A 21,024-nucleotide genomic window follows, 5' to 3' on the forward strand; every position below is an offset into this window, starting at 1 on the left:
AAACAATAGAATAGATAATTATCTTGTTGCTTCCTTCACTCTCTTGAATTTGTTATTATTCCTGTTGTATTGCATATATGTATTGTGTATATCCGTATATATTCGTAAAAGAAAGCACACACACTAGAGAGAACATAGCATCCTTCGATTTTTTCCTTGTATCAAACATTGGGTTCTACAAGAAGCATTTATTCTTGTGCTTCCTTCCAGGTCAACGTTTCATCTGAACCATCATTTCTTCATACACTTTCATTAGACAGCCTGGGGGAAGACACATTCACATTGTGGAGGTTAAAAGTTTCCAAAGGATCAATGTGATGATTCTTTTTTATTATTCTGATTGTATATTAATTGTACAAAACAATGAGTTTCATTGTGACTTTTTTTTTTATTTCTGTGTGTGTGGTAGTGTGTGAAAGTGTGTATGGTATATGCATGTATATGTTCCCTTGAGGTGCCCCATGAGCTCAATTTTAGCAGGGTATGCTCACTCACTCACCTGCAGTGGCTGGAGTAGAGCTTCGGGTGTCCTGCTCCATCATGTTCCCACCCAATCCTATTTAAGGCAGATTCTCTTACTTGTCCCAGAGCGGGATGGTTATTTTTTTGTTGTTGTTTGTTTGTTTTGTTTTGTTTTTTTCCTACTAGCTCCAGCAATTCTTGGGTCTCTGCTCCTCTATGGGACTGGGGTTACAGACATAGGTGGTCATAACCAGCTGTTTGTGTAAGTCCTGGGGGCCTCTCACAAGCCTGAGACCCCCTATGCTTGCACACAATGTACATACACTTAATGGCTAAGCCATCTCTCCAGCTCATCATTGTGATATCTTTAATGTTCTTTCCTAAAGTCTTAGATAAAAACTCATTCTATCAGTTCTGCCTATGTATTCTACTAAACAAAGCAATTCTCATGAAAAAAGATATCACTGGGATAAGAAATTATATTGTTTCCATGAAGGTCGTAAGAGGAAGCATGAATACTTCCAAACAAATAAGATCCATGACAAATACATAGCACTGTTTTGTATACTTTTAAACTTGATGCAAAAGGTGTATTGTGAAGTCATTCTGACAGGTACATTACTTATACATTATTTTTAGAGATATCCACACATGTGGCTACAAATCACTCATTTTAACTTGCATTAAATCATGTATTAAGGTGTTTTTCCCATTCCTGCTCCTGCATATATTTGTTATCTCCCATTTTAAACATCAATGACATTGTCAGGCATTTCCATATATGCTTTTATACTTGGTTCTCCATGGCATATCCTTAAAGATAAAATTGTCAGTTCTACATATTTACCTCCTTACTACTAGAGACTAACAAATCTTCCCTGAAAGCGTTATGCCAATTTATATTTCAATCAAAAAGAATGATAATTCCTATTTCTAACCAATATTTGTATAACTAAACTTTCATATTTTACCCAAGTGATGCACAAAATCATTTTGTTTTATTAAGTCCGTTACACTACTTTATAAAGTTGCTATTAATTGAATTTATACTTTCTGAGTTCTAGTCAGTTGAGCAACAGATCATATTTTTTTCTCTTCTCTAAAATACTGTCATATTCTTTGCCTGTGCTCTTGTTTGTTGTTGAATTTTCACAGATTTAATTATTTATGTATTTTAATGTGTTGCATATTGGTCATATTCCCGTTGGATTATACTTTTAAAATTTTATGATATTTTTTCAATTTATATATACAATTTTTTACATAGGTTATATTCTTATATCCCTTCACCTTGGTCCTCATTTCCCTAAGGTTCCTCGTCAGTAGGATCCTTAAGTATTCACTGAGGGGTAGTTAGGGCCTCTGTGAGTTTCTGGTGGGGTTTACCTCAGGATATTTCTATCCATTCTGTGGCTTTTACAATCTTTCTGCCCTCTCTCCTGCAGTATGCTCTGAGCCTTGGTTGTGTTAGCAGTTTGTTTTTAGTGTTGAATTCTCTATAGCCTCTGTATTTCTGTTTCCATGGCAAATGTGCTGTTTTATTGTTTTTGTTTGTTTGTTTTATTTTGTTTTCTGAGGTAGGATATCACTCTAACCCAGGCTGACCAGGAATGCACTATGTAGTCTTAGGGTGGCCTCAAACTCATGGCAATCTCCCTACCTCTGCCTCCTGAGTGCTGGGATTAAAGGTATGTGTCACCACTCCCGACTGTGCTGTTTTAAATTGAATTATGTTTCCCTTTTTAATCTGCTGTTCTTTAAATATTTTATGATAGTAATCCTTCGTTAAAAATATCTTCTTTGCAAATTTCTTCTCCAAATCTGGGACTTGCCCTTTCTTCACTGATGGAATGTCTTTCACTATAGTAAATGTGCATCAATGGGGATAGAATTGTTGTTCTATTTCACTCTCATCCCTCAGGCTGCTTCACCCAGTAGGCTGCCTAACTACATGGAGGATGGGAGGGAAAGCCTTGCAAGAACTCATATTGGTAAAAAAAAAAAAAAATACTGACATTCTTGCTTGGATGTGGCTTGTGTCACTCTTGCTCATAACCCTCTGGCCAGAACTAATCATATTATGCCTTCCAATACATGGGGCAGAAAAGTTAATCAGACATTTTCATTGAACCAAAGTTTTATATTTTAACAAAGTTAAGCATAATAGTCTTTTAATTTATAGTATATACCTCTTGTGTCTTATTTGGAAACCGTTTTCTACCTTAAAATTATAGATGTATTTTCTTAGGTTATTTTTTCAAACTTGTGATTTTTTACAATTTAGATCATTAAATTGATGGAAATGGAGATCATCATGTTAAGTAAATTAAGCTAGATTCAGAAAGGCAATTATCTAGATAAGTAAGGGTTTCTCTCATATGTGTAATCTAGAAAAATAAAACATATAATATGTTGGAGTAGTAATGATACTAAAAGAAGGGAGAGAGAGACAAGAATAGTAAATGGGGTAAAAGAAGAGGTAATATACTATGTTTTCTCTCACAATTCATCTAACATTTAGATTTTTAAATAAGTAGGTGTGCTATGGTTTTAATTATAAATTGTTTTCCAAAACATATTTCTAGTACTATTTTTTGATCCAGCATTCTATCAATGACTTAAAGTATTTCTGTCATCTATCTAGTTTTCTATAATCATGACTCTATCTTGATCACCTAATCTCTTCTACTCATTGACTTGTTTATCCTGGGGACAGTGTTATACTTGTTAATCATTATAGCTTTATGTCATCGTGATATCTGCACCTAAATGTGAAGATTAGTGTGTAAAGTTACATGAATAAAAAGGAGTATTTATTGGAACTATATTGAATTTACAAAATCATTTGGAAAGAAATGATAAGACTTCAGCTATCAAATCTATTTATGAGGCCTATTTATTTCTCCTTTATAAAACTGTTTTTATTTATTTATTTGAGAGAGGAAAAAGAGAGAGAGACAGAGAGAGAATGTCAAGACTTCTTATTAATACAAACAAACTCCAAACACATGTGCCACTTTGAACATCTGGCTTTACATAAGTACTGGGGATTTGAACCCTAGACTATCAGGCTTTACAACCATCACCTTTTAACTGATGAGTCATCTCTCCAGCCTTATTTCTCCTTTTTGTCTTTCCCCATGCCTTTCAATAATGTTTTAGGTTTTATATGATTTCTAATGGCCATTGTAGTTCGAAATATTGGCCTGAACTTTTTCTTATTTAAGTGAGAATGTTTCTAAAATTGTGCCACTATGTATGATACTTGTTAAAGTTTTAAGAGATACCTTTTGTCAAGGCAGAACATTCCACTGAATCCCAGCTTGCTAACATTTTTAAATCATGAATTTCTTAGAGTGACAGTAGTACCAATAAGAAGATGAAGTAGATAATAAGTAGATATTGAGAGTAGAATTGACAGCCTTGCACATGGATATGAGGTAGAAGCCAAAGGAATGAAAACAATCAGAAATTCCTTTAGACAAGAGCAACTAGTTGAAGACAAGAGAAAACTACTAACTTCCTTTGGCTCAGGTTAACCAGACTATGTATACATCACAGAGTCCTCATCATGTAGATGAGGTATCCTGGGGAGATTCTGTATATCAAGACAGATGAGTAAGGAAGTTTAATAGGGCTTGGGAGTGTAGCTCAGTGATCCACATATGATTTTCCCAGCAAAGAGGTTGAATAGAGGCAAAGGGGTTATAAGTGCCAGCCACAGAGATGAAAGGAGTGCTGAGATCTGAGATAGAGTTAATTAAAGAGTAAGGAAATGAGGTTTGGAACTTGGATGTGTACAACTTGTGAAGCCTACTAGACATCCATGCAGACATGTGGAGTGGAGTAGGGAATTGGACATATTATTCCTGGAACTCAAAGAAGTTTGCCCTGGAGATATTAGTTTCGGGTTTACTAGTATTTTTGTCAGTGGATCTAAATCATGGTCACATTAAAGCACATGGGGGATGGTAATGGTGGGTGACTAATACTTTACATTGCTGTTGGAGAAGCAGGCAGCACATGTTTTAGAAAGTTTAGTAAACTCAGAGAAGTTCAGTAATCTGCCATAGGACACATCACTAAGAAAATGTTTAAGCTAGTATTCAAACCTTTATCTATCTGAATGCAAAGCCTGCACCACTTCCAATTTGCCCTGTGACCTAGGAGGATAGTATTTTAGCACAAAAAGTACAAAGAGATGCCTGGTAAAGAAAGTCAAAGTACCCCTAAAACAAGATCTCAGTAGGGCACAGTAGGTGGAGACACAATTGCCCTAAAAGGAGTCTTATATTTACCACTATATTTACCCCATTTCTTTTGAACTTTCTGTACTTCCCATTTGTAACTGTCATCACCTGTTGAGAAACAGAGATATTGTATAAAAGGGAGCCAACATCAGGATACTAGCTGCATATATACTGACTGGTCTCAAAGCCCCCATCCCAATTTCTGTTTTCTAAACCTCCTTTCCTTTCGAGGAAGAAGAAGGATGCCTAGTGCTACAATCAAAACGTAACATTTTGTGTCCCCTTCTTCTGCCTTCTCATGTCAGCAGCTCTGTATAATGAAAATCAAAATCATCTGTGTGTGCACACAGTAACTGTTTATTTGATGTTAGCTTTGAGGACTCAGTAGGAGTTTTACACATTTAGAGACGAGATCAACCCTGGGAGAGCCTAATCGCCTAAGTAGGTGGAAAGTAAATTGAAGCTACAATGCTTCTGTCTATATCTGAGGAAGAAGAGAGTAATAAAAATCCTCCAATACTACCACCCTCCAGCTCTTAACACAAGGACACAGGGTGGAGATGATTTCTTGGAAGGATCTCCTACCTCATGTCTCCCAAGAAATTGTAGTAGGCCTGGTTGGAGATTAATTGTTAGTTCTAGAAATAGCACACCTTGCCCCTCAAACCACCAAGTAAGATGTCTTGTACCTCTTAAAATGCATTTGCTATTAGTTTTCTTGAAACTTCCATTTTATCTTATCACTAGGATGCCTTAGGGTCAAAATTAATCTTGAAATTTTTCCACAGTAGGACTGTTCAGAGTGAATGCTAGACTCTGAGTAAAGTAGTTACTGTGATTTCTCCCCACCCCAAGATACATGTATTGGTAACCTGGTTCCTAGTGTGATGATGTGAGGATCTGAGACTTTTAAGAGGTTGGATCTAGTGGAAAGTCCTTGCATCTTCGTGGATCCTTTGCTTGGAAGGGATTAGGGAATTCTCCAGCATGTTGTTTTAAAAGCCTGACTTTTATATTCTAGATCTATAGACACATAATCCTTTACTCTCACCATTGTCATTGACTTTCAAGTGATATAACCAACAGAGCCTCCAGTAGAGTTGAATCAGTACAGGTACCATGACTTTGAACTTTCAAAACCACAAGCTAAATAAAAGTCTTTCCTTCATAAGTAGTCTGGCTCAGGTACTTTATTATAGTAACAAAAAGCTAAGTAGAGCGGTGCCTCTCTAACAGCCTAAAGGGGACAGACCCTTCCCTTCAGTGCAGCTTATTTTCTTCCCAGATGCTTCTTTGTTCCCTTATCCTACAAGTTTTCCTCATCTGAACAAAACTTCAAATCGGCCACCTACAAATGCAAAATCTACAACTCCTTTTCCCAGAGACCAGAGGCTTTCTATTTTGGTTTACAACATATGCTCTATGGGCCCACTGCTTGGAAGTCACTAACAGTTAAAAGTAAATGGAAGTAGCCTGGGAGCAGTGGTATGTAGGGATGATATTAGAGAGAAGGTAAAATTCAAGCCAGTCCTGACTGATGTAAAACTTGCCACACCATATGTAGAAACTTCAACCTTCTAGATACAAAGAAATTTCAGTTGGGCGGTTGCTGCCCATCTGGCCTTGTTTTTAGAAAGAAGTATCCTGGTAAATTGGCCCTCAAGAAACACTTAAGCAACTGTGAGTTAAGCCAAATGAATTGCCTCCCACTTCTTATCATGTCCCCATGATGAAAGACATTTCTGGGTCAGAAAGTACCTGTAGTTCGACACTCAGCCTGAATGCATAGATGTTAAACATAAATGCCAGTCACTCATGAGATAAACCACAGAGCCTATAATTTTTACTCAGTCATCTTTCCATCTAACCTATGCATGTCTTTTTTCTCTGTGTAACAGCAGCCAAAAGAGAGATTTAACTTTCAGTAGTCTGCTTCAGGCCACAGGAAAAATACTAAATTAGTCCATCATTTATGCTAAAGCAAGGCGTGGCAGGAATGAAACCAGACAAAGACAAGGGTAGTTTAAACTCAAACTAAACATTGGGCTCCATCCCTCTTTGAATATGAGCTTAGTGAGAATTGGTTATTTCATGAAAGGAAAATTCCCTTCAAAATCTGTCCCCCCTTACTGTAGAAAACAGATATAAGAATTCTAGTCTTGGGCTGGAGAGATGGCTTAGTGGTTAAGCACTTGCCTGTGAAGCCTAAGGACCCCAGTTCGAGGCTCGGTTCCCCAGGTCCCACGTTAGCCAGATGCACAAGGGGGCTCACGCGTCTGGAGTTCGTTTGCAGAGGCTGGAAGCCCTGGCATGCCCATTCTCTCTCTCTCCCTCTAACTGTCTTTCTCTCTGTGTCTGTTGCTCTCAAATAAATAAAAATTAAAAAAAAAAGAATTCCAGTCTTTACCAAAAGCTAATTCCTACATGTTAAAAATCATTTGAAATTGACCTTTCAAATTAAACCCCTACTTCTTAGTCTCCCAACTACAGTAGCATGCAACTACTGCACTGTGTTTAGATACCTGGACATGGAGGGCAGCCAAGAATATACTACCTAGGAGTCGTGAGGAAAGACAATGCTCATGTTGGGGCTATGAATACTCACTGAGCTATTCTTTTCCAACTCCCCCACCTCCTCAATTTTCATTCTCTGTCCTTTCCCACCGTACTTTATGCCAAATGCCAATGGCTTTTAGCAAAATGCTTCTTTGGCAGCTAGTGTCTGGCTGGTGGGCATTGACCAAGATCAAAGAGCAATAAGAGAGTAAGATATTAATATCTGTTCCCCAACTGTGTTGCATTTGGACAGAAACTGCACTATACTACCTAAAGTCACAACTCCTGTTAGTCAGCTAATCTCATAACACTACAGTTCTTTCAGGATCCCAATCACACTCCTTATTCTCTTTGTTCCTTTAGGCTTAGCTTCAATGATGGCTAACTAGCACCTGTAGGCTCCCTTAACCCTACATATGTCACCATAAATGGTTTCTTTATTAAGCACCTCTCAGCTAGTCCTCTTTAGTGTATCTTCTATTTCTTGCCAGGACTCTGAATAATGCACTGCCTTCCACATACTACCCCCCCCGCACCCAATCCCTGATGATTAGACAGCCTGAAAAGTAAGTCATCTGACTGAATTGCCTTTTCTGAAGAGAGTCATCTTCTTCCCCAACCATCTGACATATCTTCTACACACTATTCTCTCCTAAATTAAGGTTGCATCACTGCAGTTACACAATAAAAGGGAAGTTTGAACTAGTTCTTGTTTTGCAAGCAAGTGTTCTTAAGTGCTGAGCCATCTCCCCAGGCCCAGATATATTTATTTTAGATGCTATCATTCCTTGTTCTTAGGGAAAGTTGATGTTGAAAACTCAGTTACATTGCTTCCCAGAGAGTTACGTTAAACTTGCCTTACTTTAAACATACAATCCATGTGTTTTCAAGAGGATGTTAATACACTGTTTAATCTTCAGTTTCCTATAATTTGTTATACCCCATCATAATGATTGGGACTACCTACATACGAAAGTGGCCATCCTAAAATTTTCACTTGGTGTCAACTACATTATTTCCACTGATTAAATATCTGGAAATTGACCTCCCTGGCACAGGATTGAGTATCCCTTATCCAAAATATTTTGGACTAAAATTATTTCAGCTTTCAGAGTTGTTTGGATTTTGAAATGTTTGCAGAAATGATTGCACATTCTTAATCAAAAATTATAAATTCTGAAATGCCAAAAACTTTTTGAGCATGGACATGATACTCAAGTTGCATTGGATTTGAAAGCCTTTTAGATTTGAGATTCTTAACTTATAACCTAATTCAAATTCACCCCCCAACTCCAGCTTAACTTCAGGATTTGATCCATTTACATACAGATTATGACAGTATCTCTAGCCTCTCCCTTTTATCTTCCTTTCTTTTCACCAAACAGATCTCTAGGAAAACACAAATTTGCTATACCATTTTCCTTTCAGTAGGATTACTTGAAATATTTTCTATGAACCCTCTAATAGTCAAGTTAGGTTTTTATCCTCTCTGTGATTCTTTAGCCCTGCCTCATTCTGCACTTAACATGATGGCAATTGATTATTGACATTCCTGTCAATTACTTGTATCTTTTTGAGGGTAAGAGACTATGTCTTCATCATTTAACCCTAGTACTTGGCACAGAATGGGGCATATTGAAGAAAAGTTACTTGAATGAATGAATGAATGAATGAATGAATTGAGTATATGTTTGGGTTCCTTTATACCCATAAGGTCGATATAAGATCCCTTTAAGGGATAGTGTATAGGTCATCAAGCCAATTTTGTCCACTTTTCCCCTCTAGGTAGGGCTGTACCAAATCCATATTGGAATGATTAAGAATAGAAACAGATGAGCTGTCCTTTTGAGTCACAAGCCCTCCCCAATCCCTACAGCTGTAGTTAAGGAACAATAAAGTTGACCTGAATTAACTGGGGGGGGGGGAGGGTGAGACTAATTTTCCCCCAGTGGACACCAAGTTTTTCTACACCATCCGTCAGCCTTGAGCACAGATGGGATGAAGGCCAGGCCTAAAAATACATCAGTCCTAGGTGACATCAGGGCTGTGTTCTTTCATGTCTAACTTACCCCAGATGGAGGAGAGATCATTTGATGAGAAGTCATTAAAATAGGCAGAGAGACTTGCATCATGCTAGGGGTGACTACAGGGACAAAATGCCACTGCAGATTTCCTAGTAAATTATAATGAACTATGATAGAAATTTAAATAAAGATTCAGCAAAAACATCCTTGTCATCATTACTGTGAATTTGCATTTATTGATTGCCCCAAAATGTTAGATACTTCTCACATTTGATGAACACCGTTTCTGTATCTATAAGGGACTAAAAATACTTGCCATTATATTGGGATGCCACTTGCCCAGCCAGAAAAAAAAAGAACTCCTATGAATATTTTAAAGCAAAATGTGGAAGGGGCCCAGACAATATACAAGCAAACTTGACTAATGCTGATATTTACCCTCCTGCTAAGCTTTCCCACAATGGAGAATGAAGGAAAACAAAAAAGGTATCATCCTGAGAAAAATCACAAAAAAAATCAGCAGAGGCACTCCAGATATATTTGGAATTAGCAGTAAATATCAGGGGAGACAGCCATATGGAGGTATAGAAACCAGCCCTGTCTTTCTCCTTGTCTCTTCTGGTATGACTGCTCATACTCATCCATTAAGCTTGCAAGTATGTGGGAGACAGCAGCTATAGAAATCTGAAGAGATTCTTGGTTGTGCAGTTACCTTTCAAGTAAGAATTTTCTTGCTTTTGTAAACAAATGAATTGGAATTTAAAAGATAGAGTCAGTGAAAACTTATTGGGTAAATGTTTAAGAGAACAATTGTTCTATCTGAATGTTGCAAATAGCCACTGACCTATTTTCTGAGAAAGTGAAAATGGATGACAAATGGCTCAAAAGCATGCAAACACTAGGCTATACTACTACCAGGCAGATGCCAACTTGTCCTGACTTAGTACCTCTTTCCAGGACTCCTTTCCCTCCCTTCCCCAACCCTATGTAATCAATCCTTTTCCAAAGATCAAGGTTTGAGGCAGTGGTCAAGCTCCATGGCATAGGAATTGGTGTTCTTCATGATGCTCTCCACCAACATGACAGGCTTGGGATCTCTTCCAGCAAAGCAAGAGAGCCAGGTACAGATCAACATGGCAGCAGCTGCTCCTCCTCCAGCACAGTAATAGGCCCATCCAAGCCGACAGGTACCTGTAGAAATAGAGACAAGCGTATAAGTGTTCTGTTGTCTTCTTACATGTTCTCTCTGGTAACAAACTATAGATGTGATGTGAAAATAGAATCTTCATAAATCCTCTTTGGGAAAGTACAGTTAAAGAAAAGGAAATACTAACTTCATCTGGGCTTCTTGTTCCCTCTGTACCCCCTTAGCTGATTGTTGGTCTCTGCTTTAGTAATACCTTATAAAATTTTATTTTTCTAATAGAGTGGGAACCTGGAAGTGGTGTGGGTGATGACACTGTGGCTGTGCTAATGACAATGATGATGAAAATAACTTGATCATGTGCCAAACTTCATGCTAAGTTCTTTACTCATATACCTCATTGAAAAATCACCGTAACTACATGATGACACCACTCTTGATATCTTATAAAAGTTGAGGTAGCTAATATGCAGGTTGTGAAGAAATCACACACATAGAAAGCAGTGAACCCTGTTTAACAACTCTGAAACACCGCCATTTTAACCAACTGATAAACTATCCCACATGGACTTCTGGAAATATATTTATTTCCTGAATCATCAAGAGGTGTGACCAGCAAAGTCAAATCACTTTCCTTTGACTGCATGTCCCTCTATTCCAATACAGCCTTTCAATACTTATCAGGAAAGATACTTTGGAATCGAAATCAAGCTTCTGAATAGTTAGTTTCAGTTCAAAGGATAAACAGAAATGTCTCCTGCTTGAACACAGCCATTTCTTCTCCTGCAATTTTATGAGGCAGGTATATTTGTTTGAAGTGTTTGAATAATCTTTATTGATTTTTATTTGCATAATCTTTCAGAAAATGATAATTCTTGAAAAGGAATATTATCTTATGAAATATCAGGGTAACTAAATGCTAAAATAAAGTGCCTAGGTAAATTGGTCTCCAGAAAGTGTGGCTGATGTCTGATTATACAAAATTTCAGAGGGCCCAAGAAGAGAGAGATAGACAGTAGTCTTCACCTACGTTATAGTCTTGCAGAAAATGTTATGACACCAGGTTGAGGATGCCACAACTGATATTTATGACAATTTATATTTTAAAGGCTACTTTCAATTAAATCCCTAGTTATTTCTGTCTCTGTGGTTTTCAGGAAGCCTTAGTTTGAATTTAATTGATTAGTTCATGTGTCATGGAATGAGTCTAAAATTCTCCCAAGTTATACTACTTTGCTTTTCTGTCCAGTTATGTCTAATTTATCCAAAACTTCCTACCAAGTCATCACTCTTGCTAGCTCTCTGCCAAAAAAAGACCTTCACTTCTCTTATTCACTTATTTATTTCTTCCACAGAATAATATTCAGAACTTGACATCTGATGGAGGCTTTCATTGATTCACTGCAGTAAGCTCAAGTCAGCCCGACTGAGTAGCTATCTAGGAATTTATTGGAGTGTCTAATGTACAGCTGTATCTGTTGAGTATTGAGATGAAGATTTGCATTTCTCAGTTTTTATTTGCCAGTTCCCCCATTCAAAGTTGTTAGTTCAGCAGTATAGATGTCTTTGTTTTGGTTTTTTTTATGTATGATACTTCATTGGCTCTACCCATTGTGGGGACAATTTCAATATGTGGGATCTAGCTTCACAATAATTTGAAGCTGAGAACTTATACCTTCAAATTTTATCGCCTAACATCCAGGCAAAAATTTTCAAGTAAAGTTGAAAACTTTGAAAAAGAAGCATTCTATTTGCTTCTACACTAATCATGACCCCTTTACCATAAGACTTATGCACATTCTTTTCCCTCAGCCTAAAATGCTTCCTGTATGTGCATGTATATACATGATCTTCTCATTCTTAGTCAATGTTCAGTAATTCTCAAGAGTTCTTCATTCTTCTCTGAACTTTCCCTAACTTCCCCAAGTCAAATTCCTTTACCAGAGGCTGTAGGTAGTCACATTGATCCTTCCTTCTGTGTCTGCATATCTGTTCTTTTATCCCTTACCATGACCAATGCCAAGTACCTGTCCTTCCAAGGAGGTAGCACTTTACCAATAGACCTGCATAATCCTTCAAATTCTAAACTTGTTTAGCCCCATCTAAAATCATGGTGAAACCCAGACTATATAAGCTATCAAAAACCCAAGATTCCAATAAACACTGAGGAGACTCAAAAGGCATCAAGAAGAAAATTGGAGGCTGCAGCTAAACACTAAAGGAGACTTATTGTATGCCATATATAGCTCAGGAATCACTGAGGGAGAAGTGCCAGAAAGATCTAAGAGGCACAGGCTGGAAAGGAGTATTTTGAGGCATTGTCCATCCCCCACAGGGACTGGCTTATGCATTTGTGACCCTATAACAATTGCCAATAACCCCATTGTGGAGGGCCCTCAGGGAGGGTGCAGGTAGGGCAAAGGGTATAACCTGAAGAGAATATTACATATATGCAATATTTTCATATAAAAATCTTCTTAATTAATTTTAAAATTGCAGAACAGAGAGGGGGTAGAAGTGGTTTTTTTAAATTTTGTTTTCTAAGTTAGTATACAATGTAATAGTATGTCATTATGCTGAGTTCTACTTTTTCCCCTTCCACTATTCTCATTACTGTCCCCTGTTCCCAAAGGGGGGGACAGATTGATAGAAAAATTTCTTTAAGAAAAGAACATAGCTATCTTCACAGTGCTTCAGCATGAAAAACACTGGTGGAGTATAATAAGAGTACACTGCACTTTATTTTGAGATTATCAACCAATAACTCTATGCCCATTCTTTTTTTTTTTAAATTATTTATTTATTTGACAGCGACAGACACAGAGAGAAAGACAGATAGAGGGAGAGAGAGAGAATGGGCGCGCCAGGGCTTCTAGCCTCTGCAAACGAACTCCAGACGCATGCGCCCCCTTGTGCATCTGGCTAACGTGGGACCTGGGGAACCGAGCCTCGAACCGGGGTCCTTAGGCTTCACAGGCAAGCACTTAACCACTAAGCCATCTCTCCAGCCCCCTATGCCCATTCTTATTGTGTCTTCCTATAGATGACACTCAGAACTCCTTCACTCATTCAAAGCAAAAGCTTTGAGATTCACAATGAAAACTGAAGATTGGTAAACATACCATCATTGAGAAGAGCCTGTATACTTTGCCATACCCATTTTAGACTGGCACATGAGGCTCAGGAATAGAGCCTAAAAATTCAGTTAGATACAGAGAGGTAAAAGCAACTATCCAAACCAAATCTCTAGCTTCCATTGTAGCATTCTGCTCCCTAATTGTTTTCTCATCCCAACACACACACCCATGCACACAAAGTTCCCTCATACAGAACTGTTGACCTGCAAGCTATAAAGAGGAGGCCCCAGAATCAATTTACAATAGACTTTCCTGAGCTTCTCCTCTAGTTTCTTCAACCAAAATGTGCCCATATTGCATTGCAGAATAGACTGGAGTCACCCCTGAAAAAAAACTCTTTTTCCTCAGTGTTTTCTCGATCTAGCCTAGACAAGGAGTCACAACCCAATTCTCTTTCTTCACTCACCTGTCATTTCTATTAGGTATATGCTCTCTGAGACCAGGTACACAAACTTTTTCCTTTAAATTAAAGGAATAAATTCATAGTATGCCCTTACCCTCAAGCCCTAAGCAGGAAGTAAATTGGCAGAGTGGGCAGCTTTAGAGTAAAGAGCTACTAAGAAGGGCCTCAATAAACTTTACTAAAGCAAGAAATAGTTACCAATGGACTGAAAGTCAAGGCCAATGTGCTCCCATTGCTATACTAAGTGCATTCTCAATTTCCTTTCACAGACACTCTGGTTATGTCACTGAATAGCAGCTATGACCCAGCATACTGGTGCATAGGAACCTTAAGAGAAACAACAGAAATATATTTTTCATCATAACCATTTCCCACCACTCTACCTGTTGTCTGAGGGAGTAGAGCAGTTATATCATTGACACCGAAAAGATAAAAGAATAAAGCAAGAGCAGATTTGTTCAAAATGACCATCCCACAGTTCTACTTTTAGAACCTCTGTCAGCTACTATACAAAAAGCTTGAACCTTGACGGAATAATCATTACATGGGAAGATCAAAAGGCAAGGGGTATTTTCAGTGAGCTTCCACCTCTGAACAGTTTTTATGAAGCCATGTGGATAGTCATTAACCCTAAATCCTTTCATAGATGTACCATAGATCATTATATTCTTCTGACAAATTTTTTTGAATAGCTACTATGTGGGAGCATTTTTTTTTTTTTGAAAAGGATCTCACTATGTACTTCAGACTGGCCTGAAACTCCTAATGTAGCCTTGGATAGCCTCAAACTTGTCATCCTTTTGCTTCCACTTCCCAGTTTCTATAATTGAAGCTACTCACCACCTTATCCAGATAATGCCCAGTATTCTGAATATTAAATTTCATTGGATTCTCTCTTTTTGTCTGTTTGTTTTTGAGGTAGTGTCTTGCTCTAGCCCAGGCTGACCTGGAATTCACTATTTAGACCCAGGCTGGCCTCAAACTTATAGTGGTCATCCTACCTCTGCCTCCCAAGTGCTGGAATTAAAGGCATTCGCTGGATTCTCAAAACCATCCTAATTATGTCCATTTAGAGTAGAGAGAAATGAGTTTCAGAGAGGCAAATGACTTGGTAAACTTAAAAGTATCCTAGTTGACATTTCAAGGTAAGATAAATTTAAAGCACAGAGCTCAACATCTAAAGCTCAAAACATGCCTCTCAATCATAACAAAACAATGCTAGGAACAAAAATAACTACAGCCCATGTTTTACAGGAAAATATAATAACCCCAATGGACCATTTAACCTTTCTGGGCCTCAGTTTCCTTTTTTCATTTTTATTAATTAGAAACTTTGTTGTATGGACAAATCATGTCTTGGTCCCAAGCCCCATGAATTATCCAATTATATCCCCTTCCCTCCATCCCCATTCTTCTGAGGGTGGGGTTACTGGTATTCACCATGGGGTTATAGGATAAGAATACAGCAGTCACTCTGGGCAGGGGACAATGTCTCTGGATATTCCTTATTACCCTACGGCTTTTAAAATCTTTCTGCCCCCTCTTCCACAATGTTCTCTGAGCCTTGGCAGGTATATTATAAGTTTGCTTTAATGTTGAGCTCTGTAAATTTTCTGTATTTGTGCTTTGAAACAATTTGCTTTTTTAAGGGAAAAACTTTACTGAAGAGATTTCTAAAATCCCACTGTTATTCAATTTTTATTATGCTATGCAAATGGTAAATATGTAAGAGATTCATGAGTAAAATACTATAGGAATGATCAAGAAAATAGGAATTATTTATAGCTTGGAAAATTTAGGTTCACATAGATCTTATGGAGTAGATAACATTTCAATTTGGCTTTAGTAGTAGGAAGTGAACATTTAAGGCAGAAAGAGTGGTTGATGTGAACAAAGTCACATGGGTGAGAAACCAGATGATGAGTTTCAGCAGCAACACGTCATTCAGATTTATTTTAGAATAGGAGCAACACTGGCAAAGGATAAGTTGCTATGAATTGAATCTGGAGTAGCACACACAAACTCACACTTTGAATTCATGTTCTCCTGCTTGGGTTGCTATTTTGAGGGCCTGGAGCTTTTAGGAGGTGAGGCCTAGCTGGCAGAAGTAGGTTATTAGCAGTGGGACTCTGAAGGCTATACTTGTCCCTGCCTCCTGGTTACAGCCATGTGGAGTGCTGTAATCTCATACTCCCTCCACCACAAACATAGCCACTGCACCATGTTTTCCCCACCATGATGGATTGAAACTGTGAGCCAAAATAAACCTTTCTTCCCTTAATTATTTGGTCATGTATTTTTTATAGCACTGCAAAAGTAATACATAAGTCAAATCTACATCAAGAGAGGACATGAATTTGTGAACTTTCTTACAAGCACTGGGGAACAATGGACTGTTTCTTACTAAGAGATGGTTTGATAACAAGCTTTCTCAGCCAATGGGCTATATCAGGCTAGAAAATTATTTGTTGGGGGGATGTGCAAGGAGGGGATTGTTCTGGCTATTATAGCACTCTGGTTTTTACTTACTAGATGTCTACCATAGCATATCTTTTCTCTTTCCTCAGCTTTATTTTTTTCTGCTTTAGTTTTATTTATATATTTGAGATAGAGGGAGGGAAGAAGAGAGAGAGAGAGTGAGAGTGGGCACACTAGGGCCTTTAGCCATTGCAAACAAACTCCACAACGCATGTGCCACCATGTGCATTTGGCTTATGTGGGACCTGGAGAATCGAACCTGGGCCTTTAGGCTTCACAGGCATGCACCTTAACCACTAAGCAATCTTCCCAGCCCTTTATTTGTTTATTTTAAAAAATATTTTATTTTCACTTATTTATGAGAGAGAGAGATAGAGAGAAGGGGTGCACAAGGGCCTCTAGCCACTGCAAGTGAACTCCAGATGCATGTGCTATCTTGTGCATCTGGCTTTACGTAGGCATTGGGGAATTGAACCTGGGTCCATAGGCTTTGCAGGCAAGTGCCTTAACTGCTGATTGATGAAGAAGTGACAGAGGAATGCTCAGCACTGAAGTATCTGTATTACACCTTCCAAGGCTCAGGGTCCATTGCAGAAGAGGTGGCAGAAAGAATGTAAAAGCCAAAGGAAGGGTAGGACTCCTTTATTTATTTTTTTTTTACATCATAAAGTGGCGGTTGTATTCCCATGACCCCACAGTAGCTGTTGTTACCTCCACAAGAACTGAACAAATGTTGACCCCATAAACATTTCATCATGGACAATAGGGAGGGGGATGAAAAAAGGCATCAAATAGAAAAGCGATTAATTGGAAAGAAGAATGAGTTCAGTGAAAGGGGTGGAAGAGGAAGAAAAGAAAGGCAATGGGGGCTGGAGAGATGGCTTAGCGGTTAAGCGCTTGCCTGTGAAGCCTAAGGACCCCGGTTTGAGGCTCGGCTCCCAGGTCCCACGTTAGCCAGATGCACAAGGGGGCGCACGCATCTGGAGTTCGTTTGCAGAGGCTGGAAGCCCTGGCGCGCCCATTCTCTCTCTCTCCCTCTATCTGTCTTTCTCTCTGTGTCTGTCGCTCTCAAATAAATAAATAAATAAATAAATAATTTAAAAAAAAAAGAAAGGCAATGGAAGATAATCATGATCAAAATACATTATATACATGTATGAAACATCAGTTAAAATAATTATAAATAAATTGAAAAATGGCAAATATACTTAGGGAAAAAGAATATTGCTTCTAATTGAAAAGCATGTTAGAGGCAGAGTTTGGGAAGATTTACCTTAAAGCTCTGTATAATATGTGTAGGCTATAGTAAATAGTAGTTAACAAGAAGCCAATGGTTCTGCCATACATCCAACAATCCACAAAACAGTTTCCTATGACAAAGAATGGTTCAGACAAAAATAATACCATTGTCAAGTTTGAGTAGCACTTATGTAGGCAAACATCAGATTTTTAAAATTTGTGTGTATGTTAATTTGTGTGTACCTGTGTGGGTGAGTGCATGTGCAACTGAGTGACTGTGCATGTGGAAGCCAGAGACAACCTCCGGTTTCATACATCAGGATCACCAGACACCATTTTTGAGACAGAGACTCTTTGGCTGGGACTTTGCAAAGTAGAGTAGACTGGCAAGTCAGTGAGCCTCAGGGATCAAATTGTCTCTGCCTACCCATTTCTAGGATTATAGGTGTTTTATGTGGGTTCTGGGGGTTGAAGTCATGTCCTCATGCTTGCAAGACGAACATGTTACTGTCTGCTCTATTCCCAAGCCCCAGATATTTGCAATTTAAATTTCCATTAAAATGCATCTTGACCACTAAGGGATTCACCCAATGAGATAGACTGTCCTTAGTGCATCATTCCTTCTTGACCTGGGTGGAATTGTCTGAGGCTTTGTGATGTGCTAGTCCTGGAAATCTGGGCAAGTTCATAGAGAGAGATCTCACAAGGTATTAAGGAGAAAACATTGATTTCCTCAGTGCCAGGACACTGTTAGACTTTGGAAAAATCATTTAGATTCACTGGGTCTAAACAAACTCTCTTTCCATTAAGATAGGAAGGGGATAATTACCTCTGTTAAGACAAGGTAGTAGGGATGGATGAGTTACTGAAATCCTTTGGGAAATAGTCAGGCTTACTGCTTCCCTGTGTTTGGAATGACTGACTCTGAACCACTATGCTAAACTTGTATATGAGCCTGTATCCTCAGAAAATGACTGCAGTTAGTCAACATCACACCTAGAAGTTTTTTCTACATCTGTGCATGGGTGTCTGTGAAGTACAAGATTGGGTGGCAGAACAGGAAAGAAGAGGTTCTTACTGAAAAAGAGCTTTATGCAAAATTTCTGGATGAGCTCTGAGACAAGTCTGTTCCATTTTGTGTGCTTCTGCATTGCTTCTCACACCCTATCTGTGAGTCACTCTATTCCAGTACTGAATTTGCTGTGACAAGATTCCTCATAAAAGTTATTAAATCATCACTCAGCAGTGGGCCTGACATTTAAATCAAGACATGTTGCTTTTATTCCAAGTTGCAAATCAAATTGGTTTAGAGTTTGACTCTGTTTCCTTTGATTCAGCATTAAGTTATTACAGTCTACTATGTACAGAAAAAAAAAAATCACCGGATGCCTCAGAAAATGACTACCTCTCTTAGAGCCAGTTTTATGCTCTTCAGGATCATGAAACCTGGCCAGGTGCCAATGGGTAATGATGAAATACTGAGAGGAGTTAGCTCCAAATTAATGTGTGTGGTAAGGGCTAGAAATCAGGAAAGGATAGAGTCTGAGAAAGACACTGTTTCTGTAAGAGGCCATATTGAGAATTCTAGCTTAGGAGCTCAGCATGCTGGAGAACTAATTCAAATAAATCAGGCTTTTTTAAAGGAGGAAGGAAATAATGCTGAAAAATTGGCAGACATACACATGGAGTGAGATACTCTGTCTTTAAATTTTGCTGTATCTTTTCTTTCAGACAAGGATGTGATGAAAACCTTCAAGAATATGAAGGTTTACTTTGACATAAATATTACCAAGAGTCAAGCTCTGAGAATGACCTCGGATGAAGATTTCCAAACATCAACCACACTGACAGTGACCAAGAAACAATGGCAACATACCTTTGATATTGACGTTGTATGAGTGGGGATGGCAGAAGGGATAAGAATTGTCAAGGAGGGCTGGAGAGATGGCTTAGCAGTTAAGCACTTGCCTGTGAAGCCTAAGGACCCCGGTTCAAGGCTCGGTTCCCCAGGTCCCACGTTAGCCAGATGCACAAGGGGGCGCACGCGTCTGGAGTTCGTTTGCAGAGGCTGGAAGCCCTGGCGCGCCCATTCTCCCTCTCTCTCCCTCTATTTGTCTTTCTCTCTGTGTCTGTCGCCCTCAAATAAATAAATAAATAATTTAAAAAATATTTTAAAAAATTATATAAAAAAAGAATTGTCAAGGAGATTAGAGCTGTGGAGTATGGCAAGAAGGCATAAAGCTGTTTGGAGAATGTGAATAGTTCAGGAATGTAGAAAGTAAGTGATATTTCTCTACAAGGATGAAATCCAAATTGTAAGAAGTCAGAGCATTAGAAAATTGTGGAGGTGCTTGATGTAGAATCCAAAAAGTGTATTCACTGTGCTCAAAAAATCAGAATGACCCCATTCTAGCTTTACATAGATAAAGGGAGGGCAAGGAGTGGTGCCAAGGTGGAACAAAATCTAAAATGAGAATGTGCATAGTACCTTCTTCATCAGTGCAATGGTATAAGTAAAATCTGGGGTAGCCATCACAGCCTTCCCTACACCAGATTCAGCTGACTCTACTGGTCCTGAGAGAAATATCCTTGCTACAAAGAGATATCTAGAAATCCTTTAGAATTTGGTGGACTGGAGAATGGGGAAAGATTAGAGAGAGATCCAAGAACAATGAGAGAATAAAGAAGTACCAGTGGGGAAAAACTTGGACTATCAAGATTAAAGAGTGGGAAGAATCAATGTTCATACTAGATCTTTTCCTAATGAGGAAACTTTTTTCCAGAGGAAATTTATCTCAAACAGAACAACTGTTCCAATCACCATGGTCCATCCAAGTTCATAGCACACTAGGTATGCACAATGAGAATTAGGGAAAGAATGGTTTGTCATTTGCTAATTTGGCACATCTTTGCCACACAGTCCTGGATTTTATGTCCATAGCAGCAGCAGGAGTTTGAGCGAAGCTTGTGCGCCCATCTGTTTGGAGATGACTTTACAATTTAGGCTTCATGCTCTCTATAGGTAGCAACATAAAAAAAATGTTTCCAGTGAACCAAGCTAAATGAGCAAAGAACTTCTTTCACTGGGTTCCAGAAAACACAGATAAATCCTCTTCAGAGATAAAGCAAAGCCAATGAATTCAAGAGCAATTTCCAAACATCAACCATCCCTATCACAATCCCAGTAAAAAGACAGCCAAAGTGATGACAACTCTCTTCTCACACTCTACACTAGATATGAGTGTTATCAACTATCTAAATTTGAGAACCAGTACCTAGTAAATATTCTAGAAGTCTCCCAGGTTACCTTGGTAGAGAAGAAAGAAATAAA

General features: G+C 38.5%; 1 protein-coding gene across 1 annotated transcript in view; it reads right to left on the reverse strand.

The window, feature by feature from the left end:
• Window positions 1-9,640: 9,640 nt before the first annotated feature.
• Lhfpl1 (LHFPL tetraspan subfamily member 1) overlaps window positions 9,641-21,024 on the reverse strand; it is a 64,331-nt gene continuing 52,947 nt past the window's right edge. The window contains exon 4 of the mRNA XM_004659117.2: window positions 9,641-10,483. Coding sequence (XP_004659174.1) covers window positions 10,302-10,483 — 182 coding nt within the window. The 3' untranslated portion in view covers window positions 9,641-10,301. The remainder of the gene's footprint in view (window positions 10,484-21,024) is intronic.

The sequence above is a fragment of the Jaculus jaculus genome, chromosome X, assembly GCF_020740685.1.
Source record: "Jaculus jaculus isolate mJacJac1 chromosome X, mJacJac1.mat.Y.cur, whole genome shotgun sequence".
Lineage (NCBI taxonomy): Eukaryota > Metazoa > Chordata > Mammalia > Rodentia > Dipodidae > Jaculus > Jaculus jaculus.